General features: G+C 40.0%; 3 protein-coding genes across 3 annotated transcripts in view; 2 read left to right on the forward strand and 1 right to left on the reverse strand.

The window, feature by feature from the left end:
• The window catches only part of LOC307173956 (dematin-like), a 61,190-nt gene that overhangs the window by 27,362 nt on the left and 9,626 nt on the right, over positions 1–24,202 (forward strand). Inside the window, exons 2-6 of the mRNA XM_079897561.1 lie at positions 16,862–16,921; positions 19,877–19,918; positions 20,063–20,143; positions 22,088–22,225; positions 23,257–23,304. Of these exons, the coding sequence (XP_079753687.1) occupies positions 19,904–19,918; positions 20,063–20,143; positions 22,088–22,225; positions 23,257–23,304 (282 nt within the window). The 5' untranslated portion in view covers positions 16,862–16,921; positions 19,877–19,903. The remainder of the gene's footprint in view (positions 1–16,861; positions 16,922–19,876; positions 19,919–20,062; positions 20,144–22,087; positions 22,226–23,256; positions 23,305–24,202) is intronic.
• LOC307173953 (uncharacterized protein) lies at positions 4,493–5,794 on the forward strand (the record flags this gene model as incomplete). The annotated part of the gene is made up of 2 exons (XM_079897556.1): positions 4,493–4,883; positions 4,940–5,794. The coding sequence occupies exons 1-2, from the start codon at positions 4,689–4,691 to the stop codon at positions 5,792–5,794; spliced, it is 1,050 nt and encodes a 349-aa protein (XP_079753682.1). The 5' UTR covers positions 4,493–4,688.
• LOC307173954 (zinc finger and SCAN domain-containing protein 29-like) lies at positions 8,461–9,831 on the reverse strand (the record flags this gene model as incomplete). Its single annotated transcript, XM_079897557.1, has 3 exons — positions 8,461–8,540; positions 9,033–9,230; positions 9,459–9,831. The coding sequence occupies 3 exons, from the start codon at positions 9,829–9,831 to the stop codon at positions 8,461–8,463; spliced, it is 651 nt and encodes a 216-aa protein (XP_079753683.1).

Genomic DNA, 24,202 nt, shown 5'->3' on the forward strand with positions numbered 1-24,202 from the left:
CGCCACCCCAGAGGCGTCGCAGGTGACCATGGTGGGCGCGATCAAGCTGAAATGGGTCAGTGTGGGTGGGGACGTGAGCTGCCGTTTGATGACGCACACGGCTTCGTGGCAGTCCAGCGTGGTCCAGCGTGGCGGTCCAGTCCCACGTAACATCCCTCCTGAGCAGCCGGCGCAAGGGGGCCGTTGAGTCAGAGTAGTGTGGCATGAATCTGAGGTAGTAGGCGGCCATCCCCAGGAAGGAAGACAGCTGGGATGGTGACTGCGGGTCTGGCAGGGACAGAATGGCCTTAGTGTGGGACATAATCGGGGCGATGCCCTCCTTCGAGCGCCTGAAGCCCAGGAACTCGACCTTCTCAACCCCGAACATGCATTTCTCAGAGTGCAGTGTGACCCCATGCTGTTCGAAACGCTGAAAGACCTGCTCCAGGCGATCGTCATGCAGTGCGGTGGAGGGCACACGCACCACCACATCATCCAGGTAGATGGAGACAGCCTGGATACCAGCCAGTATGAGTGACATTATCTTCTGAAAACAGCTCAGGGCTGATGAAAGTCCAAATACGATGCGTTTAAATCTGAAAACCCCCACGTGTGTGACAAACGCTGTAAGGTCCATGCTGGCCGGTGCCAGAAGGACCTGCAGGTAGCCGTTATGTAAGTCCATCTTACTGAAAATAGTGGAGCCAGCTAGGAAGTGGCTAGTGAGCTCCTCAGCTGTAGGTAGGGGGTACTTATCAGGGATGATGGCTTTGTTTACATCTGTGAGGTCGACACAGAGTCGCAGTCTGGCCTCCCTTCTCTTTGGCTATCACCAGGTTAGACACCCACGGCAAGGCGTTGACGGGCTTTATGACGTCTGCCTCCAACAGGTGATGCAGCTCGGCCTCCACCGCTTCACGGAGAGCCAGAGGAATGCGCTGGATAACAGGGCTGACTGACAGGTCAACAGTAGGCTGGTGTACAAATCCAGTCATGCGGCCCAGCCCGTTGAACAGTTGTGGGTAGTGGTCAGGCCAGGAGGCGGCGACCTGCAGGACATGCAGGCCCCTAGCATCACTCACAGTAAAACCCAGGGCAAGGAACAAGTCTAGGCCCATAATGTTAGCTCCCTTCCGGGTGATGCAGAACTTGGTGGCAGGCGCACATTGTTGATCATATCTGACGAGGAGGCGGACCACACCCAGAGTGGACATGGGGAAATGGCCATAGCCTAATAGGGGTTTAGCCGCTGCTTCCAGAGGCACGTGACTGAAGAAGCGGTCTTATGTGCATTTGTTCAGGATTGACACTTAAGCCCCTGTGTCCACGAGGAGTGGAATGAGCACTGTGCCCACACGGCATGTGCAGAGCTTGAATGAAGGCTGTGAGGTACAGTGTTTATGGGGACAGCAACAGTATCATGACAAGCAGAAGAGGAGCGACAGCAGCGTGCAAAATGGTTCAACTTGTTGCAATTATGACAACGTTTACCCTGGGCAGGGCATGACTGATCTCTGGCTGCATGTTTAGGTGAGCCACAGTTGCTACAGCTCTTGCGCCCACTCTCCCTGGGGCCCCTGTCCACTCTCTGCACATCCAAACTGTCACTCACCCTGTCAGCCGCCTCTGCAGTCTCTGTGTGCTGAACTGACGGTGGTGATGACAATCAGTTTTTCGGTGGAATAATAATAATAATAATAATAATAAAAATCCTAACAATTACAATAGGTGTTCAGCACTTCGTGCTTGAACCCCTAATAATAACACTTTATATAGGGCCATTTTGCACAATGAGTAGTTTCATGTTTATTACATTTTGCTGACTACTTATTTAAAATAGTATTTAAGTAAAAGTACTGTACGTAATTAAACATGTTTTCATTATGGTATTATTACTCTCATTCTACATTCTCATTCTATCATTCACCCTACCTCAATTACATATCTTTTTTTCACACAAGTGTTTGATCACCACATTTGAGTGATCATTGCAAATAATGTGTTTATATGTTCTGTTTATGTGTACTGTATTCTATATAGGCTACCAGTCAAAAGTTTGTACACACGAATGGGAAAGTGTGTCCAAACTTTTGACTGGTTATACACTATAATATACACATAAATAATATTGCTACTGTATTATAATATACACATAAATAATATTGGGCGATATATATCGATACCAGGCTTTTTTACTCCCTAATATTATACATAGATAAACTTCTCATCTGGCAAAACACCAGTGTATCATATTTTGCACTGCTGCTTGTTTTACTGTACTTGTTTACCTTTATAAGTACACTGTGAAAAACATTTGTTTTCAACTTTCAAATAAATGTTTGTGCTGCCTTAAAATTCCAAGTTTAGTCAACTCAAATATCCAAGTTGTCACTTAGTACAACTTCACATTTCAATTTGACTAAACTTACTATCTTATTAAGGTATACCTATAAATAATGTTTTAAATAAAATGTTCAATAGAGAAATATGCAATGTTGATAAAATGAAGTGATACTTTTAAAATAGGTGGCGGTAAGTCACTGTCTTAATGAGTGAGCCATCAAGTCATTCATTATCAAACTACCAAACGTTACCAAACTATACAGGAGATAAAATGTGTTTTATTTGACTTGACTGTACTTTTATTTAATCCAAACTGCACATTAATCTAATCCAAAATATTTCCATATGTGGCTCTTTCCTCCTTTCTTGTCAACAAGTGGATTCAGAGCCACCGCATTAGCAGCACCGCCGGTCGCCATGTCTCAGTGTTTTTTTGAAGAGAACGTAACTGTGCACCTTTCGGACAACGCATCAAGGCTGACTTCGGTACCAGCATGTTGTATTTTATACTAGTACTAATAAAAGAAAACACAGCTGAAACAAGCGTGCAGTAACTCAACACTCCATCCTTTTATTCTGCTTCTTTTTTACCTCAACACTCCAGGTTAATAGCGACCCCTAGTGGGCAGAGCATATAAACCCAGCATAACATTTTAAGCCAACACAACATTTTCCCCACTTTTTAAAGAATATTACCCAAAGAAAGGTATATTTAACATAGCTTACTTATATCCTGAACAAGACAATAACCAAAGAACAACTGTTTTAAACATACATAATTCGCCAATGTTATTACATGGAAAGTACATTAAGGTCTCTTATTCCATAACACAAGAAATACATATTTCCTCATATCCCTCAACAATTACGTACTCCAGCATATCTCAACACATACAATCACAGAAGCTGCAGAACTGTGCAGATACACTATTCAACATCAACATGTAACATCTGAAAAATTAACAACTTTACTTTAGTGATGTACTATCGTGATGAGTGTGCATGTGTGTACAGTTCATATTACAAAGTCTTTGTGCCAGACTGGTGGGCATCTGATTCTGGACTGTTTTTGAGCTACCGGTGTTGAAACCTCTGTAGGTTCATTATCCGAATGGTTATGACCCGGACATGGTGACAGGTGTATTGCGTTCCAAACTTTCCCATCATCAAGGATATATGTATCCTGAACGTTTTGTCCCAGCACTGTACAAGGCGGACTGAATTTCGGCCTGCCCTTTTTCACATGTGTAGGTATCCTCACCCTAACTCTGTCACCTGGTCGTAAAGCAGATGGTTTCGCTGCATGTTTGATATCAGTGTAGGTCTTGACTTGAGACTGGCGAGCATGAACGCAAGCTTGCACTGTAGCATCAGTACAAGCAGAAGGCCGGCTGGGTAGAATGTGTAAGGTTGTTCTCAGTTTGCATCCAAGCAAGAGTTCACTGCGAGCGACACCAGTGGTGGCATGAGGTGTGACAGAAGTTTTCCAGGGCTTTCCTTCCAAATTTGCAGTTTGAACGCAATCCTTCTGGACACGGTTCATGCGCTCCACAGCCCCATTTGCTTGTGGAAGGTACAGGGAGGTACGAACATGTTTGATATTCCTAATTGCAAGGAAATCAGCAAAAGTAAGAGATGTAAATTGCACACCATTGTCAGTCACAATTTCCACAGGGTTGTCAAACCGGCTGAATGTTGTGGCAAGAAAGTCTGTGACAGTATCAGTAAAGACATTACTGGTGAATGCTTTTTCTGGCCACTTACTGTAGTTGTCAACTAAAGTGAGTGCATACCTGTAGTCCCAGGTCCCTAACTCGGATAGTCCGACAATGTCCAGTCCTACCTTTTCCCATGGCGCAGAAGGAAGTGGCACGGGCTGAAGTGGAGGTGTATGTGTTTTTGCACTTTTGTCGTGGGTTTGGCATAGCTGGCACGAAGAAATTGCGGACTGGGCCGAGTGGTCCATGCCAGACCACCAATACAAGTCACGAAGACACTGTTTGGTCCTGACAATACCCTGGATAATTAATTAGGGCACCCCGCAGAGATATGGGCACCACCAGGTGGTATGAACCTCTGAAGACCAGGCTGTCTTGTACTGCAAGTTCATCCCTGACATGAAAGTATGTATTTGCTGTCGCAATGCTGTCAGTTCAGGACAAGCAGTGCATTCTTTTGGCGCTTTTCCATTACCAGTACCAGCTCGACTCGACTCGACTCGGCTCACCTCGGCTCGCTTTTCGCTCCGTTTTCCATTGCAGATAGTACCTCCACAATAGTACCTGGTTGTCATAGCGACGCCGCAGGAAACTGCCGTGACGTAATCTTCTACGCGACACACACCCGCTACCCACACACACAGGACAATGGAGGAAATCGAGTGTATGTTGTTTTTGATCCTCGGGATGTGGCTGTTTCTCACAGCAAGAAGACAAACGTTGTTTCAGGAGAGGCTGAGGGCAGCAAAACAAAACACTGCTGAAAAAAACAGGAGAGTTTGGGAATTACTACAGAGTTCAGACTACGAGACGAATCCGGTTGTTCAAAGCCGACGCAAGAGGGTAAGTTATGCTAACGTAGCTAACGTTTGCTTATGTGTATGCTTTATATATTTCAGATCTGTTTCGCTTTGCAAAGTCGCCACGGCAGACCATCTGTTTGGGCTTTCAACCGAGCTACCGAGTGGTGGGATGTTATTGTTCCCGGTTTCACAAACGCGCAGTGGGTTCAGAACTTCAGAATGTCCGAAGAAACATTTATATACTTGTACAACAAACTGCGTCCAGTGATGGAGAGACAGGACACAAGCTTCCGCAAGTGTGTTCCTCTAAAGAAGAGAGTGGCCATCGCACTATGGAAGCTTGCGACCGGTTCAGAGTACAGAACTGTTGGCCATCTTTTCGGAGTAAGCATAACAACTGCTTGCCGGTGTGTTCAAGAGTTCACTGCTGCTGCAGAAACATTGTTGGTTCCTGAACAAATTCGTTTCCCAGACCAGGAGAAGTTTGAAGAAATGGCTGCCTACATTGAAAACAGATGGGGGCTCCCGCAATGTGTTGGTGCAATTCATGGGTCACACATACCCATTTTGGCACCACAGGAGTACCACTGTGACTATTTCAACCGTAAAGGCTGGCACTCCATCATCCTTCAAGGTGTTGTAGATGGAAAAGGACTGTTCTGGAACGTGTTTGCAGGACTGCCTGGCAGCTTGCATGATGCTCGTGTTTTAAGGCTGTCCACATTGTGGGAGTTGGCCAGCCGTGGCAACCTCTTTCCAGCTTACACCAGAAATATTGGTGGGGTGAATGTTGCCTACTACATCCTGGGAGATTCTGCCTATCCCCTGCAGAACTGGCTCATAAAACCATTCACTGACACTGGACGGCTGACAGCAGAACAGCAGATCTACAACAAGAAAATATGTCGAGCACGAGTCGTGGTTGAAAACGTTTTTGGTAGACTGAAGTAGGGCTGAACGATTAATTGCATTTGCGATAATATCGCGATATGATGAAATGCGATTTTTTAAACCGCAAAGCTGCGATTTTAGTCTGGTCACGTGACACGCGACAGTAAACCAGTCTGTATTGCAGATGAAGCATCAACTTGGTACGCGACACATATAGACCTGGCTACAGAAAATAACAGTTTATGTTTAATTTATGTGATATTGTGTTATAGATTCTCTCCAACGATTCTGTATTGTATATGTCTGAGCTTAGTTTTAAACACAGACGTGTACGACGCGCGTGCTTTATAAACAACCGTATTCTGCTTGCTTCTAATTCCTCTGTCTCTCACACACACACACACACACGACACCACTCGAACCTTACGAGAAATAATCTTTAATAAAGTTCGGAAAAGTTGAAGCGAGTTACAAGGACATTCGCGGGCTTCATTGCGCAAGATATGAGATACGCGCGGTCTGCGTGATGTTACTTCAGTAGTGCGCGGTCTCGCCCGCCGGTATTTTACTTACAAATGTTCTACGAAGGCATCATATGTCTTGGAATGCAGTTGGCTTATATATCAAAAATATGAAAAGCACCGACCGAAGCTGCTTTCAATTTCAAATACTCACGTGCGTTTTGCGAAGAGCATTTGAGTATGCGGCTGTGAGCGAGTTTACGTGGTTAAATGTAGCCTACGTTTGCATCTCAAAATGCTTTTATGACGCAAAATTACCGGTAATGTGACACAGTCAGTTATTAAACAAACAGGACAAACCACATCTTATAATTTCAAGAGATGAACACGTTCAGACAGCCTACTCTTAAATACTGAAAGCACTCTTTGTTTATTGCTTGTAATATTTTTTTCCCTCTTTGTTATTTGTTTTGAAGCTATATTTGTTAAAATTATTAACATGTAATTGTATTAATTTTGTTTTTTAATGTGTAATTATTATAAGTAGGCCTACTTATAATTATGTAATTAAATATTTTAAGTTTTATTAATAAGATCAATTAAAGAAAAAAAATGTATCGGCTCATGAGGTGCCTAAAGATTCCCTTCCCTATTTTACAATGATTTATTGCTTGTTTTTGTTGAATAATAGAAAAGATAAAGAGCTTAAAAAATAATCGCATATTAAATCGCAATCGCAATATTGGTAAAAAAAATCGCAATTAGATTATTTTCCAAAATCGTCCAGCCCTAGACTGAAGGGAAGGTGGTGTTGTCTCATGAAAAGAAATGACTGTGATGTTACAATCGTGAAATCTATGATTCTTACTTGCTGTGCTTTGCATAACCTTTGCGAGAGTCATGGAGAGGACTATGACAATGACTGGGATGCACCTGCAGCAGCAGAGCCTGTGGTGGCAGTGGCACAGGGTGTAGAGGAGGAGGGCAGGGATGTACGAGAGGGTCTGATGCGTTACTTTAATTGTTAAGAAATAAATACTTTATCTTTAAAGCTACACTGTGTGATTTTTACCCCCATCTAGCGGTGAAATTGTATATGACTACTCAGTGAATATTAGTTTCTGTTCCTCTCAATTCCGAGGGCGTTTTAACTCCTACGGTGGCCGTATTATTCCAAGATTAACATGGCTTCCAGTTATCACTTCGTCCATGACAATAATAAACAATACGTCTAAAATGAAAAAAACTACAGGACAGATGTCAGGAGGTAAACGTCACCCTTGGAATCGGCTATCCCAGCATAATCAGATTAGGCTAACGTTACAATGTGTACAAAGTAAAAGCAATTAAAAATAACTAAAATTTACAGTGTCCTTTTTTATATATAGCTTAAAAAATTGTGCCTTTAAAACTATTCATTACCTGTGATCCGTCGCAGCACAGATTTATGTTACAAGGTAAACAAAACTTTTTCACCATTGACGCGAGGATGAAGTTATACTAGAGGTCGTTCTGGCGTTATGCACAACCATGCTATGGTTAGACAAGCAACTATAAAACTTTGAATTTACACAAATGAATTACAACAGGCTGAATTACCTGTCGAGAAGAAAGCAGGCAACCTCGGCGTCCGTTTTAAAATCTTTTCTCCTCATGAGCTCTTTCCATCTGGGAAAAGTTACTCCAATATTGACTTTGGTCTTGCTGATTTGTCTGTCGTGTTGACGTTTTAATTCTCTCTTTCAAATGTGAGTACGCACGCACACACACGCACGCACACACACACACACACACACACACACACCACACTATCTTTAAAATCTGCCGGCACTCGCGAGCTCGCGAGTAATCTCCCCCTCGCATTCGTCACGGTGTCACTGAGTGAAAAACGCAAAAGGCGAAGCTTGAATTTACAGGCATGTCCCTCTTTGGCTAATGTAGTTTCAAGATGGAGGGGCAACATGGCGACTGGCATTCGAACCCCTCACCCGTATGTACTTTCAATGGCAGATTATAAACTTAAGAGAATACTTTATTACTTGAAAGAAGTAAATATACATTAATGAGCACATATATTTTTGAAAGAACTAAGTGTTTTTTTGCTAAGAATCAACTAAAAAAGTTACACAGTGTAGCTTTAAAAATGTTGTCTCTGCTGTTTTTTTTTTAAGGTTATCACAGTATAAAATCTGAAAATACATGGTCAAACCCTTGTAAAAAAGCAAACCATCAAAAAAGACACTTTGTAATAAGTTTCAAAAATTTTCAAAAAGGCTCGACATCAGATGTCTGCATCTCCCTCAGGACAGTGAGATGCTCCTGTTCCCTCCGTCGTTTCCTCTGTCCTGGACAAAAAAAAATTACAATGAATGAGTTACAATAAAGAAAAACAGACAACTCACGTTTCATTCACAGGTTGTGTGTGTTTTAAATTGTTCACATGTATTATCATTACATCTGCTACATAAAAAGAGACAAGCCCACAACTTACTATTACATATATAGTATATAACAATATAACGACTTAACATCTGAGCCCACTATTTATTATTAAATGTCAACTTTAAATTACCATGTGTACAGTATAGGTGTACACTGTGTACATCTGGAAAGTTATAAAAATACTGAACAGGTTTATTAATGAATCCTTGATTCCCATAACTGGGAATGCTTCCTGTTGTTATGCAAGTAAGTTTACGTTATATTAATAATAATATATTATATATTAATGAGTTATTGATACAATTAATGATTAATATTAATTATATATAAATAAGTGTGTATAGATTCACAGACAACAGGCTAGAAGGGTTTACGTTTTCTCCTATTATACTAACCGGTTGTCGGTGTCGACGCTGCTGCGGGTCCCGGTGTCGATGCTGCTGATCGTGTGGGTGCCGATGCTGCTGATCGTGTGGGTGTCGATGGTACCACTGGTTCTGGTGCCGTTGTTGATGCCGGTGCCGACGCTGCAGCCGATGCCAACGTGGCATCAGTGGGAGATACTGAACCATTCTCGCTCGTTGAAAAGGAATCTTAAATAGAAAGATCATACAAAAGTCAACACACTACGAAATAGCAATGCCAGCTAGCAACTAGTTAGAGCTAGCAGCAATTGTTATCTGCGACACAAGTTTACAGTCTTCGTTGTTATAAGTGAGCTTCAGCTTTCCAAAAGCCAGCCTACAGAAAACAAAACTCTCAAGCAAAACTCTCAATGCCTAACTTACAGGGTTAATGTAATGTAAACTTAAAACACTTACCATCCTCCTCCATCAGCGACTCCAACAAACTGGTGGCCGAGTCAAGTCCACCCTCCCTCCCGTTGCTCGCCGGTCTATGGCCGTAGATACCGTCCATCTGTTCGTACCACTTCCAGCTTTTTCGGTTTGAACCACTGCGGCCATTGTGGTCCTTTACAGCTCTGTAGTCACTTTTCAGTTTTTTTAACTTTTCCCTACATTGCTGGAAAGTCCTGTTGTAGCCATGTGTGGGCAGCAGTTCGGAGATTTCTTGATATACCTTTTCGTTCCTCGTTGCCCCATCAAGCTCTCGCTGGATCCTCTCTTCGGCAACCAAACAAAGGAAAGTCTGCACCTCCTCGTTTGACCACGGCGTATTCTTCCAAGTTGCCATAATATTTGTAAAGGATATATCACACAATCTCTGGGCAAACTATTTAAAAATGGCGGGGTTATTCAGGATACTCCGTCTGGCGCGTGCAATGATGACGCAGTGAATAGTGACGATTCTCTCTGACCAATCAGCAGTCTGTCGTGTTTTCACGTCACATTTTAGTATCGCCTCAGCTTGCTCAGAACCTCGCCGGAGGTGGTACGAAAAAAAAGTAACTGGAAGCCGGTACAGGTACAACTTTTACACAGTGGAAAACCAAACAAAGCTGATTCGAGTCGAGCCAAGTCGAGCCGAGGCGAGCTGGTACTGTGTAGTGGAAAAGCGCCATTTGGAGAACTCTTCCAATGAAAGAGCACGGAGTTCTGCTGTGACAATTTCGGCTCCTGGCTTGTATGACATGCATTTCAGCATGCTCCGGTCCGTCTGAAGTGTGAACCGTTGGCCCCACAAAAATGTTCGCCACCGTTCCACAGCCCACATTCAAGCTATGGCCTCTTTCTCCACAATGGAATATTTTCGCTCTGCTGCTGAGAGTGAGCGAGAAGCAAAGGCGACGGTACGCTCAGAACCGTCGGCATGAATCTGAGTTAACACAGCCCCTATTCCATAATCCGAAGCATCACAGGTTACCAGCTAATGCAGTGCTGGATCAAAGATTGCCCAAACTAGGCTGTTCACAATGAGCTCCTTCATTTTCTCAAAGCTTTTCTGTGCATCCTCAGTCCAACTGAAAACACCCACATTCTTTAAGCCTCTTTAAGCGGAGGCTCCACCTCCGAATAGTAGTTTGGCACAAACTGTGAATACCAGGACGTCAGTCCTAAGAATGAATGTAATTTGGCTGCGTCAGTGGGAGCTGGTGCCTGCAATATTGCCTGAATATGGCAGTCATTGGGTAGCAGGCCTTGCGCAGTGATAGTGTGTCCTAAATAAGGAAGGCTTGTGCAACTGAACTTGCATTTTGGCAGATTCGGTGTGAGACCTGCGTGCTGTAGTGTTGTTAAAACAGCCTGTAGGTTGCGATCATGTTCGCCTGCAGTGTGTCCATACACAATCACATCATCTAGATAGTTATGGACTCTATGAAGGCCTTTCAGTATTGTAACCATATGTAACCCGGGTGATCCAGGCTACCAGTAAAAGAGTTGAAAGTTATGTAAAAAGATGGGAAAATTAAGAAAAAGTGAATAAGAGAGAAAAACGAGTGCTTTAGAAGAGAAAGTGTTTCGTCCAATCATTGATAGTGCTGCATTGATTGACACTCCAACGAGCCAATGGTAGCAGCGCACTGAGACTGCGCCGGCGACACTGCCGCTGTCAGAGACATTGAGAGAGAGCGAGCGAGCAAGTCAGACGAAGCATATGCACACTGAGTAATTTCCAGATCTCCGTATCAAAAAATAGATATTGAGAAAAAGAAACTTGAATGCAATCAAAAGATTACATTTCTGAGTGAACTTAGAAGAGCTGATGTCGAAGTGAGAAGACGACGAGGCAGAGAATCGAGAATAAAGGCCGATGTAGATACACGGAGCACCAAAGCACCGCAAATTATCTTCTTATTGAATAAGATGTGAAATTCTTGCCTTGGCTGGGTTTTTTTCCCTCTTGTGTGTTTCTTCCGAGAAATTGCGATCATCATCCTGGACACGTGAGACGCATATGAGTGTATGTAAAAGGCGAGCCACCCACGGAGACAATTTGATTGTTGAACTTTGATCTTGAGTTCATCGAAACTGGTATGAGAAATCCTTTCCTTTTTGTTTTTGGACAAACAGGACTGAGACTTTGTTTTTGTATATTTTTCCTTGAGCTATGAACGGAGAGACATTGATTCTGAACTGAATGATTCTAAAGAGTCAACAAATCTTTTGATCTGAGTCATTTGATTCTGAACTGACATTAACTGAATCAATTCAGTGAATCTTGAATATTTGATTCCTCTGGCTGAAAAGACTGTTACATTTTGAAGGGAAAGAGTTATTTGAATTATTGAGTTGTAACATTTTGTTTTGAAAACATTGTTTATTGTTTCCTTCAATTTTATTGGGTTATAAACAAACTGAGTCTGTTGAGTTTTCCAATAAGTTTTATTTTATTATTTTATTTTTGTACAAAGTATATGACAATTGTTCTCAATTGAGTTGATTTGTTTGAGTTGATGAGTCCAACTTCCTAAAATTTCAAAAAGAGAGTTGATTATAAGCATTGTCATGTTGTATGTTGTTAAATGACAGTACTGAGATTTACATACTCCAGACAAATTGCAATTAAGAAATTCTTCAATGAATGCAAGATTCTAACCAGTAAACGAAACTCTTGGTTTTCACCTACCTGCTGTGTTGCTTCCCTCTCTCCAGTAGCCGCTCCTTACCTTCTGATCAGTTGGCCCATATTGAACCCTATACAAGTGTGACACATCAGACCTGACACGTGTTACACGCTACACATAATTTTTCGAAAAGCTGCTGGCACCGAGGCCAAGCCATACAGTACCCGACGAAATCAAAACAACCCTTTATGAGTGATGAAAGCCGTCAGATTTTGGCTGTCCTCGTGAAGCATCACTTGGAGGTATGCGTTGTTCAGATCGATGCTTGAAAACATTGTGGCCCCCCTTTAGTTCAGTGAATAAGTCCTCCATGTGTGGAAGTGGATGGCTATCGATTATTACTGCTCTGTTTGGCTCCCGTAAATCCACACATAAACAAATTTCTCCGTTTTTCTTTGTTGTCACCACAATAGGTGACACCCATGGGGAGGCATCCACCCTCTCAATGATGTTTTCAGCTTGTAAACGACAAAGTTCTTTGGAAACTGCATTCCTAACCAATAAAGGAAGTCTGTGCAGCTTTTGCTGTACAAATGTACAAAGCCTTTAGCGCATTCGATGGTCTCTGTTGCAGCCGGCACTTGTCTCACAACGGCAGGAGAGGGGGGTGAGACCACTACATTTCCAGCAATATGAATGTTTAGGCCAGACATTAAGTCCATGCCCAGTATAGTGGTGCCTTTCTCAACAACATAGATGCTAGTACTGGCCACCGCATCTCCGTAATATACATGTGCACATAAGCATCCGAGTACAGGCAGTGCCGCTTGGGGGTCGTAAAGAAGATGTACTGAAATGACGCTTATAAAGGTGATGAGGGAGGATGGAAACAGCAGAACTCGTGTCGACTGTGAGCTCAAACGGCACAGGGCTCACTCCCTCAGTTCCAATGGTCACAGTGCATTTTATTTTCTCACACAGCGGTTTCCCTTCCACTTCAAGCACATGCACAATTTCGGGAACCTCAATTTCAGGGGCATCAAGTACTTGCAAAATGTCCCACTTTTCCACAATTCTTACATTTAACTTTGGCAGCAGGGCAATTTGGAGCATTAGCCAAGTGAGAGCCAGACCCACAACGAAAGTAACTATGATTTGTCTGTGCAGCAGACTGTGATCGTGTTTTACTCACAGATTTTCCGTGGTATTTCTGTTTTCATTGTGGCACGCCACGCTGAGCAGATTTAATCTTGTGCACTGATGCCGCATCGAGCATTTGCGTGTGCCCCATGGCAGTCTCCGTTTGGCCAGCCAACAGCAGCGCGTCCTTCAGTGTTAACTGTGGCTGTAGCAAGAGTACGCTCCCAAATATATGTAGAGGACGCTTTTTTCACTAATTGATCCCAGATCATCTCATCCGTCACAGTGTACACTAAGTTCACGCTTAAAGCAGCTACAAAATCCTTTACTGATTCATCCTGCCGTTGAGCGCATTGTCTGAATTTGTGTCGTTTGACTACAACATTCGTAGCCGGCTAAATTAATTCCACTACATGTACAGGTACTCTGGACCCTATTCCAACTCATGTTCTCAAAGAGTGTCTGTCATCTATCAGTCCTCTCATTTTGAACATTTTGAACATCACTTCCCTTATTACTGGCCTTGTTCCCCAAGCCCTTAAGGTTGCTGCCATCACACCATTTCTCAAAAAGCCTGGGTTTGATGTGTCCTTTTTTGGCGAAGGTTCTAGAACGCGTTGTTGTGTCACAACTTAATTTTCACTTGTCCTTGAACGAGCTTTTAGAACCTTTTCAATCTGGATTTCGATCAGGACATAGTACTGAGACTGCCTTGGTTCGAGTTATGAACAATCTCCTTGTCTCTGCTGACTCTGGTGCCCTTACTATCTTGGTGCTGTTAGATTTGAGTGCAGCCTTTGACACTGTGTGTCACTCTATATTGATTGAGAGACTCAAGACTTGGAGTGGTTTAAATCGTACCTTACTGATCGTACCCAGTTTGTTGTTTTGTCATGTCATGTCATGTCATGGTGTTCCTCAAGGGTCTGTCCTTGGCCCAATAATTTTTAACATTTACATGCTTCCTCTAGGGCAGATTATTAGAAAGCATGTAAGAAAAAACAATCCAATGCACTTGAGTGATTTGTTTTTAGAAAAATATAAAACGCCTTTATTCTTTCATGGCTTAGATTTTAAAAACAGGTGACAAGCAACGGCACACCTATCTAGGTGACCATCGTGTGACTAATTGATTGCTGTTTAAAAGAACTGATTGTGTTTGTCACTCACACCCTGATGAAGGCTCATTGGCCGCAACGCATAGGTGTGCCGTTGCTTGTCACCTGTTTTTAAAATCTAAGCCATGAAAGAATAAAGGCTTTTTATATTTTTCTAAAAACAAATCACTAGAGTGCCTTGGATTGTTTTTTTCTTATGAGCGGAACCATACCTACAACCAAAGAGCACAGAGATACTGAAGTTACACCCCGTGCAGCACTTTTTGCATTCCTTGTATTTATTAGAAACATGTTTTGGGGTTCCACTTTTATTCTGATGATACCAAAATCTATATTAGCACGGAAAATAATATCATAGGTATCTCGACAACACTTTCTGACTGTTTGCAGGAGATTAAATTATGAATGTACCACAATTTTCTTAAATTGAATGGTATAAAGTCAGAGGTCCTTTTTTGTTGGTACCCCTGCAGCTGCCTGTAATGGTAGAAATTTCAGTTTGCACCTTGAATATAATGTAGTATTTCCATCCTCTCAAGTTCATAATTTTGGTGTTATTTTTGACTCTCATTTGACACTTGATGCGTGTCAAAATCTGCATTTTTTCTATCTCAGGAATATTGCCTGATGCAGAAAAGCTTGTCCATGCACTCATTACCTCTAGGGTTGATTATTGTAATGCCCTTTATCTTGGCCTACCTGCAAAGTCTATTAAGTGCTTGGAACACATTCAGAACTCAGCTGCACGTGTTCTTACACATACTCCTTCTCGTCAGCACATCTCTGGTGTGCTTAGGAACCTGCATTGGTTTCCGGTCCATACCTGCATTGATTTTAAAACTCTATTTTAACATACAAAGCTATACACGGAACTGCACCATCATATATATGTGATTTAATTACGTTATATGCCCTCTCGATCTCTCCGCCCTGCCGACTCTTTTCTCCTTAAACAGCCTTCTTGAAGACTAAAAACAATGGGTGAAAGAGCCTTCTCTGTGGCAGCCCCTAGGTTGTTGTTACGTCCCCTGATGGAATAGAGGAATGAGGAAGATGTACATAAAATTTAAACACTCCTAGTTTTGGTGTCTGTGGAGTACTGTGGGCGAATGACACAAAGACTAATTACTGCAAGCAGGTGGTTCGCTTTATTTACAATACGAACATTATAATTTACATAAATGAAAACAAACAAAAACTTATTTACAGCTATAGACTACTTAAGCAAAAGAATTGAAAAATTATAATTGAAATAAGCCACAGAGAGAAAGATGATGAGCGGTGCTAAACAAACAAAATAACAAAACCAAAGCCCACTCTAACTAATCCCCACCCTCTACTCTAAACTAACTGAAAACAAAAACAGAAAATAAAGAATTTTTAACACGCCATAACTAAAGCTTCACTAACTAAAACAACTTACACAGAGTTGCACACGCTCCTTCCCTAGTGTGTCTAACAGCGGTAATTCTACTTGTATGTAAGATGCATGTCACGTGACGTACTTTCCTTTTCTCTTCTCTCTGGACTGGTGCAGTTTAGATCAGGTAAGAAGTCCTCTGAGTGAGCAAACACAATCAAATAAGCAAGCAAGCGAACCACCACAAAGTCAGTACTTTTTTAACAACAACGATAGCACAGCCAACAAACACACTCCAAGCTCCTCCTCTTCCGTTCTCTAGAGTGCCTTATATCCTGAACCACAGCCGATGATTGGTTGTCTCTGACCAATAGCAGCACCAACAAACTTAAAGATAGCAGAGAGTGGGAAAACAGGAAAAAAAACAACAGCAGAGGGCCAGGGAGAAACACAGCAACCAATAACAAAAGGGGAGGGAACAAAAATGCTGGCACATAACAGTTGTGGAATGCACTTCCTTTAACTGTTAGGAATGCCCCAAGATTCTTTTTAAGATAGTATTTGTGTCTTAATTGGAGACATTGGATGTATATTGTACCCTACCTGTTGTTGCATTTTTTTTTTTTTTTATTCTCTTTTATGGATGTACTTTTGTACTGTACTTGTTGTAGCACTTTGGGTATAAGAAAACCATTCGAAATAAAATATATTATTATTATTATTATTATTATTATTATTATTATTATTTAGTGGTCTTGATTAAATATGAGCTACATATTTTTCTTTTTGAGAGATCCACATTCCAGTTCAAGGCCAGAGTTCATTGAGGCATGAATAATTGAGTGATTTTGACTTTTGTGAATTCAGAAGCTCAGCCTGTAGATCAATAACTCAGAGACACTGCCTGAAGAGGAAGCACTTTAGAGAGCACTGTCATTCTCCTCATATTTATTGGCTGTCACAGAATGTTTACTTCGCTTTTTTTTATGGACTACTAAAATAAGCAGCTTTATCATGCTGAATAATATATTTCAAATGCATTTGTAAAGTACTCTGAATTCTTTGCACTGAACAGTTTTTACTTGATGTTCAACTCTCATGTCATGATGAGTAATGAAATCCTGTATTTGGGTGTTTCAGGAATGGTCTAGGGCGAGGAGACCCTGTAAATGTGTGTCATGAACCTTTTCACCCCCTGAGGTAAGATTTCACTGTTCATTTCATCACATCTAAAAATCTTTCTAATGGTCTACAAGCCATTTAAAAAAAAAAAAATCATCTTTTGTGTTCCAGAGAGGAAAGAAGGTCATGAGGGTGAATAAATGGTGACAGAATTTTTGGGATTAACTGTCCCTTAAAATTAACTTTGCAAATATAAACTGATTGCACACAATAATCTTTTTGTCATATTAGCTAATTTTAATGAAGCAAAAAATACATTTTGAATGATGGGATAATGGAATAAAGGCTGTAAATATGTTTTTCCTGTAATGTTCTGGACTTTTAGTTCCTCACGCTAATCCTCAGTCTCAGTGTTAACCCTGACTTTACTCATTTTAAGACAGCTGACAGGATTTGTAGCTTACACTTGACATAGTTCCTGGTTAAATGGGGGAAGGGAGGCACAGTCGTCTGTCACGCTATCCGTCTGTGCTGACTGCAGGGATGTAATGTGTTTTATCATCTCTCTCTATCTCCATCACATCCCTCCCCCAACCTTCCATCTCTCTTTATCCATCATCTCTATCCTTTCTATTTATCTGCCTTTTTTTTCTCCGTGTACACCTCTGAATCTGTATCTCCTTGTCTTCTTGCTCCCTTTCCAAAGTAAACATGGTTTGGAAAACCCTAATAGAAGTAAGGTTTGTTTTATTGAGGGCAAGGCAAGTTTATTTATATAGCACATTTCATACACGGTGGTAATTCAAAGTGCTTTACATAAAAACTTCTTTTTTTTTTTAAAGAATCATAAAATAATCACAACAATTACATAGGAAGAAGACATTGATTAAACCTTAATTTAAAATGTATTAAAACAATTAGAATAAAAAGAATAAAAAAAGGATACATAGATAAAATAAAGTGCAATAAGTCTGAGTCTGAATTGAATGTGACTACTGTTGGAGCACATCTGATCTCTTCTGGAAACTGATTCCAGCTATGGGGGGGGGGCATATTAACTATAAAGCGGACTCGCCGTGCTTTGAGTGAACCCTTGGTATTTCTAACTGATTGGATCCTAATGATCTGAGTGCTCTGTTAGGTTTATATTCAGTGAGCATATCTGCAATGTATTGAGGTCCTAGGCCATTGAGTGATTCATTGACAAGTTACAGTACTTTAAAAACAATCCTAAATGTAACTGGGAGCCGGTGTAAAGACCCAAGGACTGGTGTAATATATTCAAATTTTCTGGTTCTGCTCAGAATCCTGGTAGCAGCGTTCTGTATGAGCTGCAGCTGTCTTATGGTTTTTTTGGGAAGGCCAATGAAGAGTCCATTAAAATTGGCACATCCAGCTGTTCATTTCATTAGTCATTAGGCAATAGGGCTAAGTAGATCTGGGTGTCTGATCTGCATAGCTGTGGTAAGCAATTTGGTTCTTTCTCACTATTTGGGTCAGTGGGACCATATAAGCTGAACATGGGTGGTGCAAGAATTGAGCCTTGTGGGACTCCGCATGTCATTGATGTCCACATGTTCACATAGTAACTCCTCCCTTCTAAGTATGAACTGACCATTGAAGTTCGCAGTTGTTTTATTCAAGTATTATTTTGTCTCAGGTTTCCTTGTCCTAAAATTAATTTAGATAGTGTTTAACTAGTAAGGATAAATGTGCAACAACAAAGTATTTTTGGGGTGTTTTCAAGTGAAAATATCTCAAATCTGTAGAACTACATACATTTACATGAGAAGGAAAGTTATATAAGATATTTAGACTTTTTAGCAGTGCTGTAATATGTAAATATTTAGAGCTATTTAAAGCATTTTGTTTGTTTGTTTGTTTTTTACCCCAAAAATTAAATTGACTGTATGTATTAAGAACGAATTTCCTGTTAATTGGCTTGTTTATGACATTAATTAGTTTGATATAGACCCTTATTTGCCTTGCTGAGGAAAACAGCTTAAAGATATTCAGAAATGGCATAGTTACAAGTAACAAGAAAATTACATATCAGTCCGAGACATTGTTGAATATACGGAGAATCAATTGTGATACAAAAGAGATATCATTTGTGATATGTCTTTCCTATTGGTTTCCTTGACCATGCATTGATTGTTTTTTTTTCTTTGTCAAATCCAGAACAGACCTAACCTAAAAACCAACCTAAAGCTCTTAATTGAATACATTACCCACAGAAATCCATTCAGACCTCTGTCCATCTTAAAAACCATCACACTGACAGGGTCTGGCTGGCTCCATTATGGGAACCATTAAGATGGCTTGACATGACTTGGCATATTTATCTGTATTTCTGATATGAACCATCCAGCTGCTGCTTTTATTTTTTAGCAGTGTTTTATTGTACAGGCATGCTGCAGGGTTGTGAGAAATGTGTTTTTTTCAGTAGAATACAAAAGATTCACAGGATGCTAGAATAAAGCTTTTGTATTGTGATCCATCAGAAAAGCCCAGAGAAACACTGTCATTGTGCTCATAGTCTATTGACTGCAGAAGGTTTTAAGGTCCTTACACTGCTGACTTTTCTGTACTTTGTGTGTATTAACAACTTTCTGCAACCTACTAGGTTCTTTTGACTTAAAGTTGGTGAAGGTGATGTTGTAAAGCATCTGTAAATCAATCCTGGTCACACAAATCTCGGCTAAGTGATATAATCACAAACTGTAAACTATTTTCTCTATATATAAAGTCAGATATACATACATTATATATCTGCATACATACAGTATAATTGCATAACTGTTTGATTTCTTGCATCATAACAAAATGTAAACCATTTTAAAATGTAAAGATATTAAGATATTATAAATATTAACAGAATGATTTTCTGTAAAGCTGCTTTGAAACAATGTGTATTGTGAAAAGCATTATACACATAATCTAACTTCGCGTACATCTGCTTTGAGTCTTTTAGAGCCCATTGACATCCATCTAAAGCCTTGTTCTCATCCACAATTTCTTCTCTTTCCACAGTGACCAGGGAGCGCTTTCTCTTTCAAAATGATGCTGCATAAGGTAATACAGCAAACGTTTTTATATCAAATTTGTTTTTATGTAGTTTTCTTATTTGTTCATAATAAAGTAAGATAATAGCTAATCATAAAACAAATAAAAAGATTAATGTAATGTTTGACCTTTGACCTGTGTGTATGTGAACAGCAATCGGCCAGTACCTCCCCGGGCACTGTTTGTTCTCTACGTGCAGGAGGTGGTCCTGGAACCCCAGCAGTCACTATAGTGGTATGTATAGCAGTGCATGCTGAGATATAATTCCCTGCACGCTTTCCAGTTGTTACTGAATAGACCTACTTTAAGAATAAACATAACTAGGCCCACACATAACTAGGCGCAACAACAAATGAAGCTCTTTCAAGCTAAAAGATAGATTTTCATAGTATGTTTATGGGTGCCTCTCAATCAGCTCCCTAGTTCAGTAATCAGGGCACTGATCAGGGAATCTGCCATTTTAACTCTCTGGTGCTCTTCAGTCATTTTTGACCGAAAATGTAGTTTTTCTACTTCATTGGAATGGTACAAAACTTGGAAAGGGTTTTGGCACTGCTGTGTGAACAGAAAATAAAATCATGAATATAAATATAAATCATGAACATTTAACAAAAAAAAATTAAATGGTCCTACAAAAAAAATTGTCTCACTTGTAGTCCTCACAGTCAAAAATGATCGCATTGAAAATTAATGGGAAACAAATTTCATCTAGTTTTGTACTTAACGTTTGGTACGGTGCCAAACAAAATCTTACTGAAGCTAATTTTTTTGCGATATCACCCTCAAATTTGGAACACAGCTTGTTTAGATTTATGGCTTTTATTTTCTCACAGTTTTAGAGTAAAGCATGTTTTGGAAAATGTAGATTTCATATAAAAAATGTAATAGTATTTTTGTGTATTTTTCATAACAATTTCATAACTTTAAACTTCTATAACTTTTTTAAGTTCACTTTTTATAACTTTACTTCAGCTGTCATGGTGTGGTTGTGGTAAACTCATGACGACAGAGAATTAAGCAGAAACAGACTTTAATTGCAATACTAAATATTTGAACAACCACGTAAACTAACAACAAAACCGAACAAAGAATTGGGAGAACTGAGGGCTTAAATACATAAGGGAGGATAATCAACAGAACAGGGAACAGGTGTGTATCCTAATTAACAACCACGAAACTAACAATGACTGGGAACACAGGCAAAACGGGTACAGGGAAAATGAAACCAAAATGCAATAAAACTAAACATAACTCTGACATCAGCAATAATCTGCCATGTGTCTTAAAAAGAGACAAAACTTAAGTCTGCGTTTCAAAGCATTCAATATTTCTGACAGTTTAAGTTTAATTTCATTTTCAGGTCTATGCTCAGAAAGTAGTTAACAGGTAATAAATAGATGGAATGGATAAATGGATAGAAAATACAGCATAAATATTTAATTATTTAGTACCATAAAATCCCCTAAAAATACAAAATATAAAAAAAACATCAAACTAAAATATAGTACTTTCATTTCACTGAAATGAAAAAAAGAAAAATTCTGTCATTTTTGACCGCCATGCAAGGAGCACCAGAGATAAGGGCTGTCTCAGTCAAAATATCCTTCCAGTGCACTGAAACGTTCACTCCCTAAAAAGTCCCACAATGCACAGTGAAAACCAGGGAGAATCGATGCTCACTATGTTCCCTTACTGGAAGTTCTGAAGCACGAAACAAAAATCATGCGAGCCATCTCACAACACATAATGACATGCGATAGATGTTTTGAAAAAACAAACCATTATTTAATTATATTTCAGCATAAACATTCAGGTACTTAACATAATATAGCTAACAATTATAATTAATTCACGGCTGAAATGTTGGAAAATGTAACAAAGTATTTATCATAATGTACTTTAAATAACATTAAGAAAATAAATGTCAGAAAAATATCAGTTCTGCTGTTATTCATAAATTCCAGTAGTGGCGTTATACAGTAAGGATGTTGTCATGTCGTCATCATCAGTGACCCAATGTGTAGTGAGACAAGGTTCTTACTGTCCTTATCAGTGCCTAATTCATGTACACAATATGATTCACAACCTAGGGAGATAGGGAGCTGACTGAGATGTACCATATGTCTCTGAGGTTGCCAATAATTCCCCCTATTCCTTTCATATTTTGGATTTCTACAGGCCAAAATGGACAATCAAGTGATTGGGTATAAGGATCTAGCAGCTATACCTAAAGATAAGGCCATTCTAGACATCGAGAGGCCTGACCTGATGATGTATGAGCCCCACTTCAGCTATTCACCAATGGATCGCTCAGAGGTATGTATATATATATATATACACCTGTTCAATTGCTCGTTAATGCAAATATCTAATCAGCCAATTACATGGCAGCAACTCAATGCATTTAGGCATGTAGACATGGTCAAGATGATCTGCTAAAGCATCAGAGTATCAGAATGGGGAAGAAAAGTGATTTAAGTGACTTTGAATGTGGTGTGGTTGTTGGTGCCAGACGGGCTGGTCTGAGTATTCAGAAACTGCTAATATACTGGGATTTTCACGCACAACCATCTCTACTGTTTATAGAGAACAGTCTGAAAAAGATCCAATATCCAGTGGGTGGCAGTTCTGTGGCCTTGTTGATGCCAGAGGTCAGAGGAGAATGGCCAGACTGGTTTGAGCTGATAGAAAGGCAACAGTAACTCAAATGAACTCTCACTTCAACCGAGGTCTGCAGAAGAGCATTTATAAACGCACAACAAGTCGAGCAGATTGGCTACAGCAGCAGAAGACCACACTGGGTGCCACTCCTGTCAGCTAAGAGCAGGAAACTGAGGCTACAATTCACACAGGCTCACCAAAATTGTTCAATAGAAGATTGGAAAAACGTTGCCTTGTCTGATGAGGCTTGATTTCTGCTGTGACATTCAGATGGCAGAGTGTGAATTTGGTGTAAACAACATGAAAGCATGGATACATCTTGCCTTGTATGAATGATTCAGGCTGGTGGTGGTATAATGGTGTGTGTGTGTGTGTGTGTGTGGGGGGGGGGGTCTTACTTTGGGCCCCTTACATGTCTGTCTGTCAGCATGTGTGATGTGTTCACTGGTTAGTTTCCTGATGGATGTGATGTCTAGCCATCAGAGCGCCTGGACAGAGATCAGTACACAGACACACACACACACACACACACGTCATGTTAGTTCGGCTCTCCCACTGTAATTTCCTTTTTGTTTTGCTGTGATGGAAGCTTTACGCTTCATTAACTCTGTAAACCTGTCTGTGGAAATGCCTAGATATCTCACTTACTGCCAACAACTGACCTCACTCTCTTTTTCTCTCTTTAGAGGTCATTATCTCCTCGCTCTATCTCCCCTCCTCCATCATCTCCAGAGGTAAGTTGTGTTGTACATGTCTGTCTGTGAGGTTAAAATTATAAATAAGTCATATGCAGCCTAATATCTGTCAGCTGAATGGCAGGTTTATATACTGTTTATATTTTATCAGCACTCTTGCTATGAGGCTTGTCCAATCAGATTAGAGGACCGGAAGTAATTGTTGTGTAATGAAAACAGGGTGGTTCACAAATAGCATAAACATTTAGTTTACAAATTATGTACACTACTGTTCAAAAGTTTGGAGTTTGAGATTTTTAAATGTTTTTTGAAAGAAGTCTCTTATGCTCACCAAGGTTGCATTTAGTTAATCAGAAATAAAGTAATATTATGAAATAGTATTACAATTTAAAAAAACTTCCTTTTTTAATATATTTAAAATGTTATTTATTCCTGTGGTTGACTAAGCTGAATTTTCATCAGCCATTAATCCAGTCTTCAGTGTCACATGAAATCATTCTAATATTCTTCGTAAGAAACAATTCTTATTTTTATCTATGATGAAAACAATATTTTTGTGGAAACGGTAATACTTTTTTCAGCATTATTTAATAAATAGAAAGTAATAAAAAGAGCATTTACTGTATTTGAAGAAATCTTTTAACATTTTAAATGTCTTTACTGACACTTTTGATCAATTTAATGTCCTTTCTGAATAAAAGGATTAATTTCTTTTAAAGAATATAAAAATATTAAAAAGTATAAAAAAATCTTACAGGCCCCAAATATTTGAACGATTGTGTAAATGTAGAATTTAATTGATTTATTTAAATAGTTTTATAATAGTTTTGTGACAAATTAATTTGTACATTTTTAAAAGTCTCAATTAATTTGAGTTCATGTATACTGTATATAATAATTATTCAAGAATTAGAAAAATGCTATTTTAAATAGCTTT

The sequence above is a fragment of the Squalius cephalus genome (assembly GCF_949319135.1).
Source record: "Squalius cephalus genome assembly, chromosome: 16".
In the NCBI taxonomy this organism is placed as follows: domain Eukaryota; kingdom Metazoa; phylum Chordata; class Actinopteri; order Cypriniformes; family Leuciscidae; genus Squalius; species Squalius cephalus.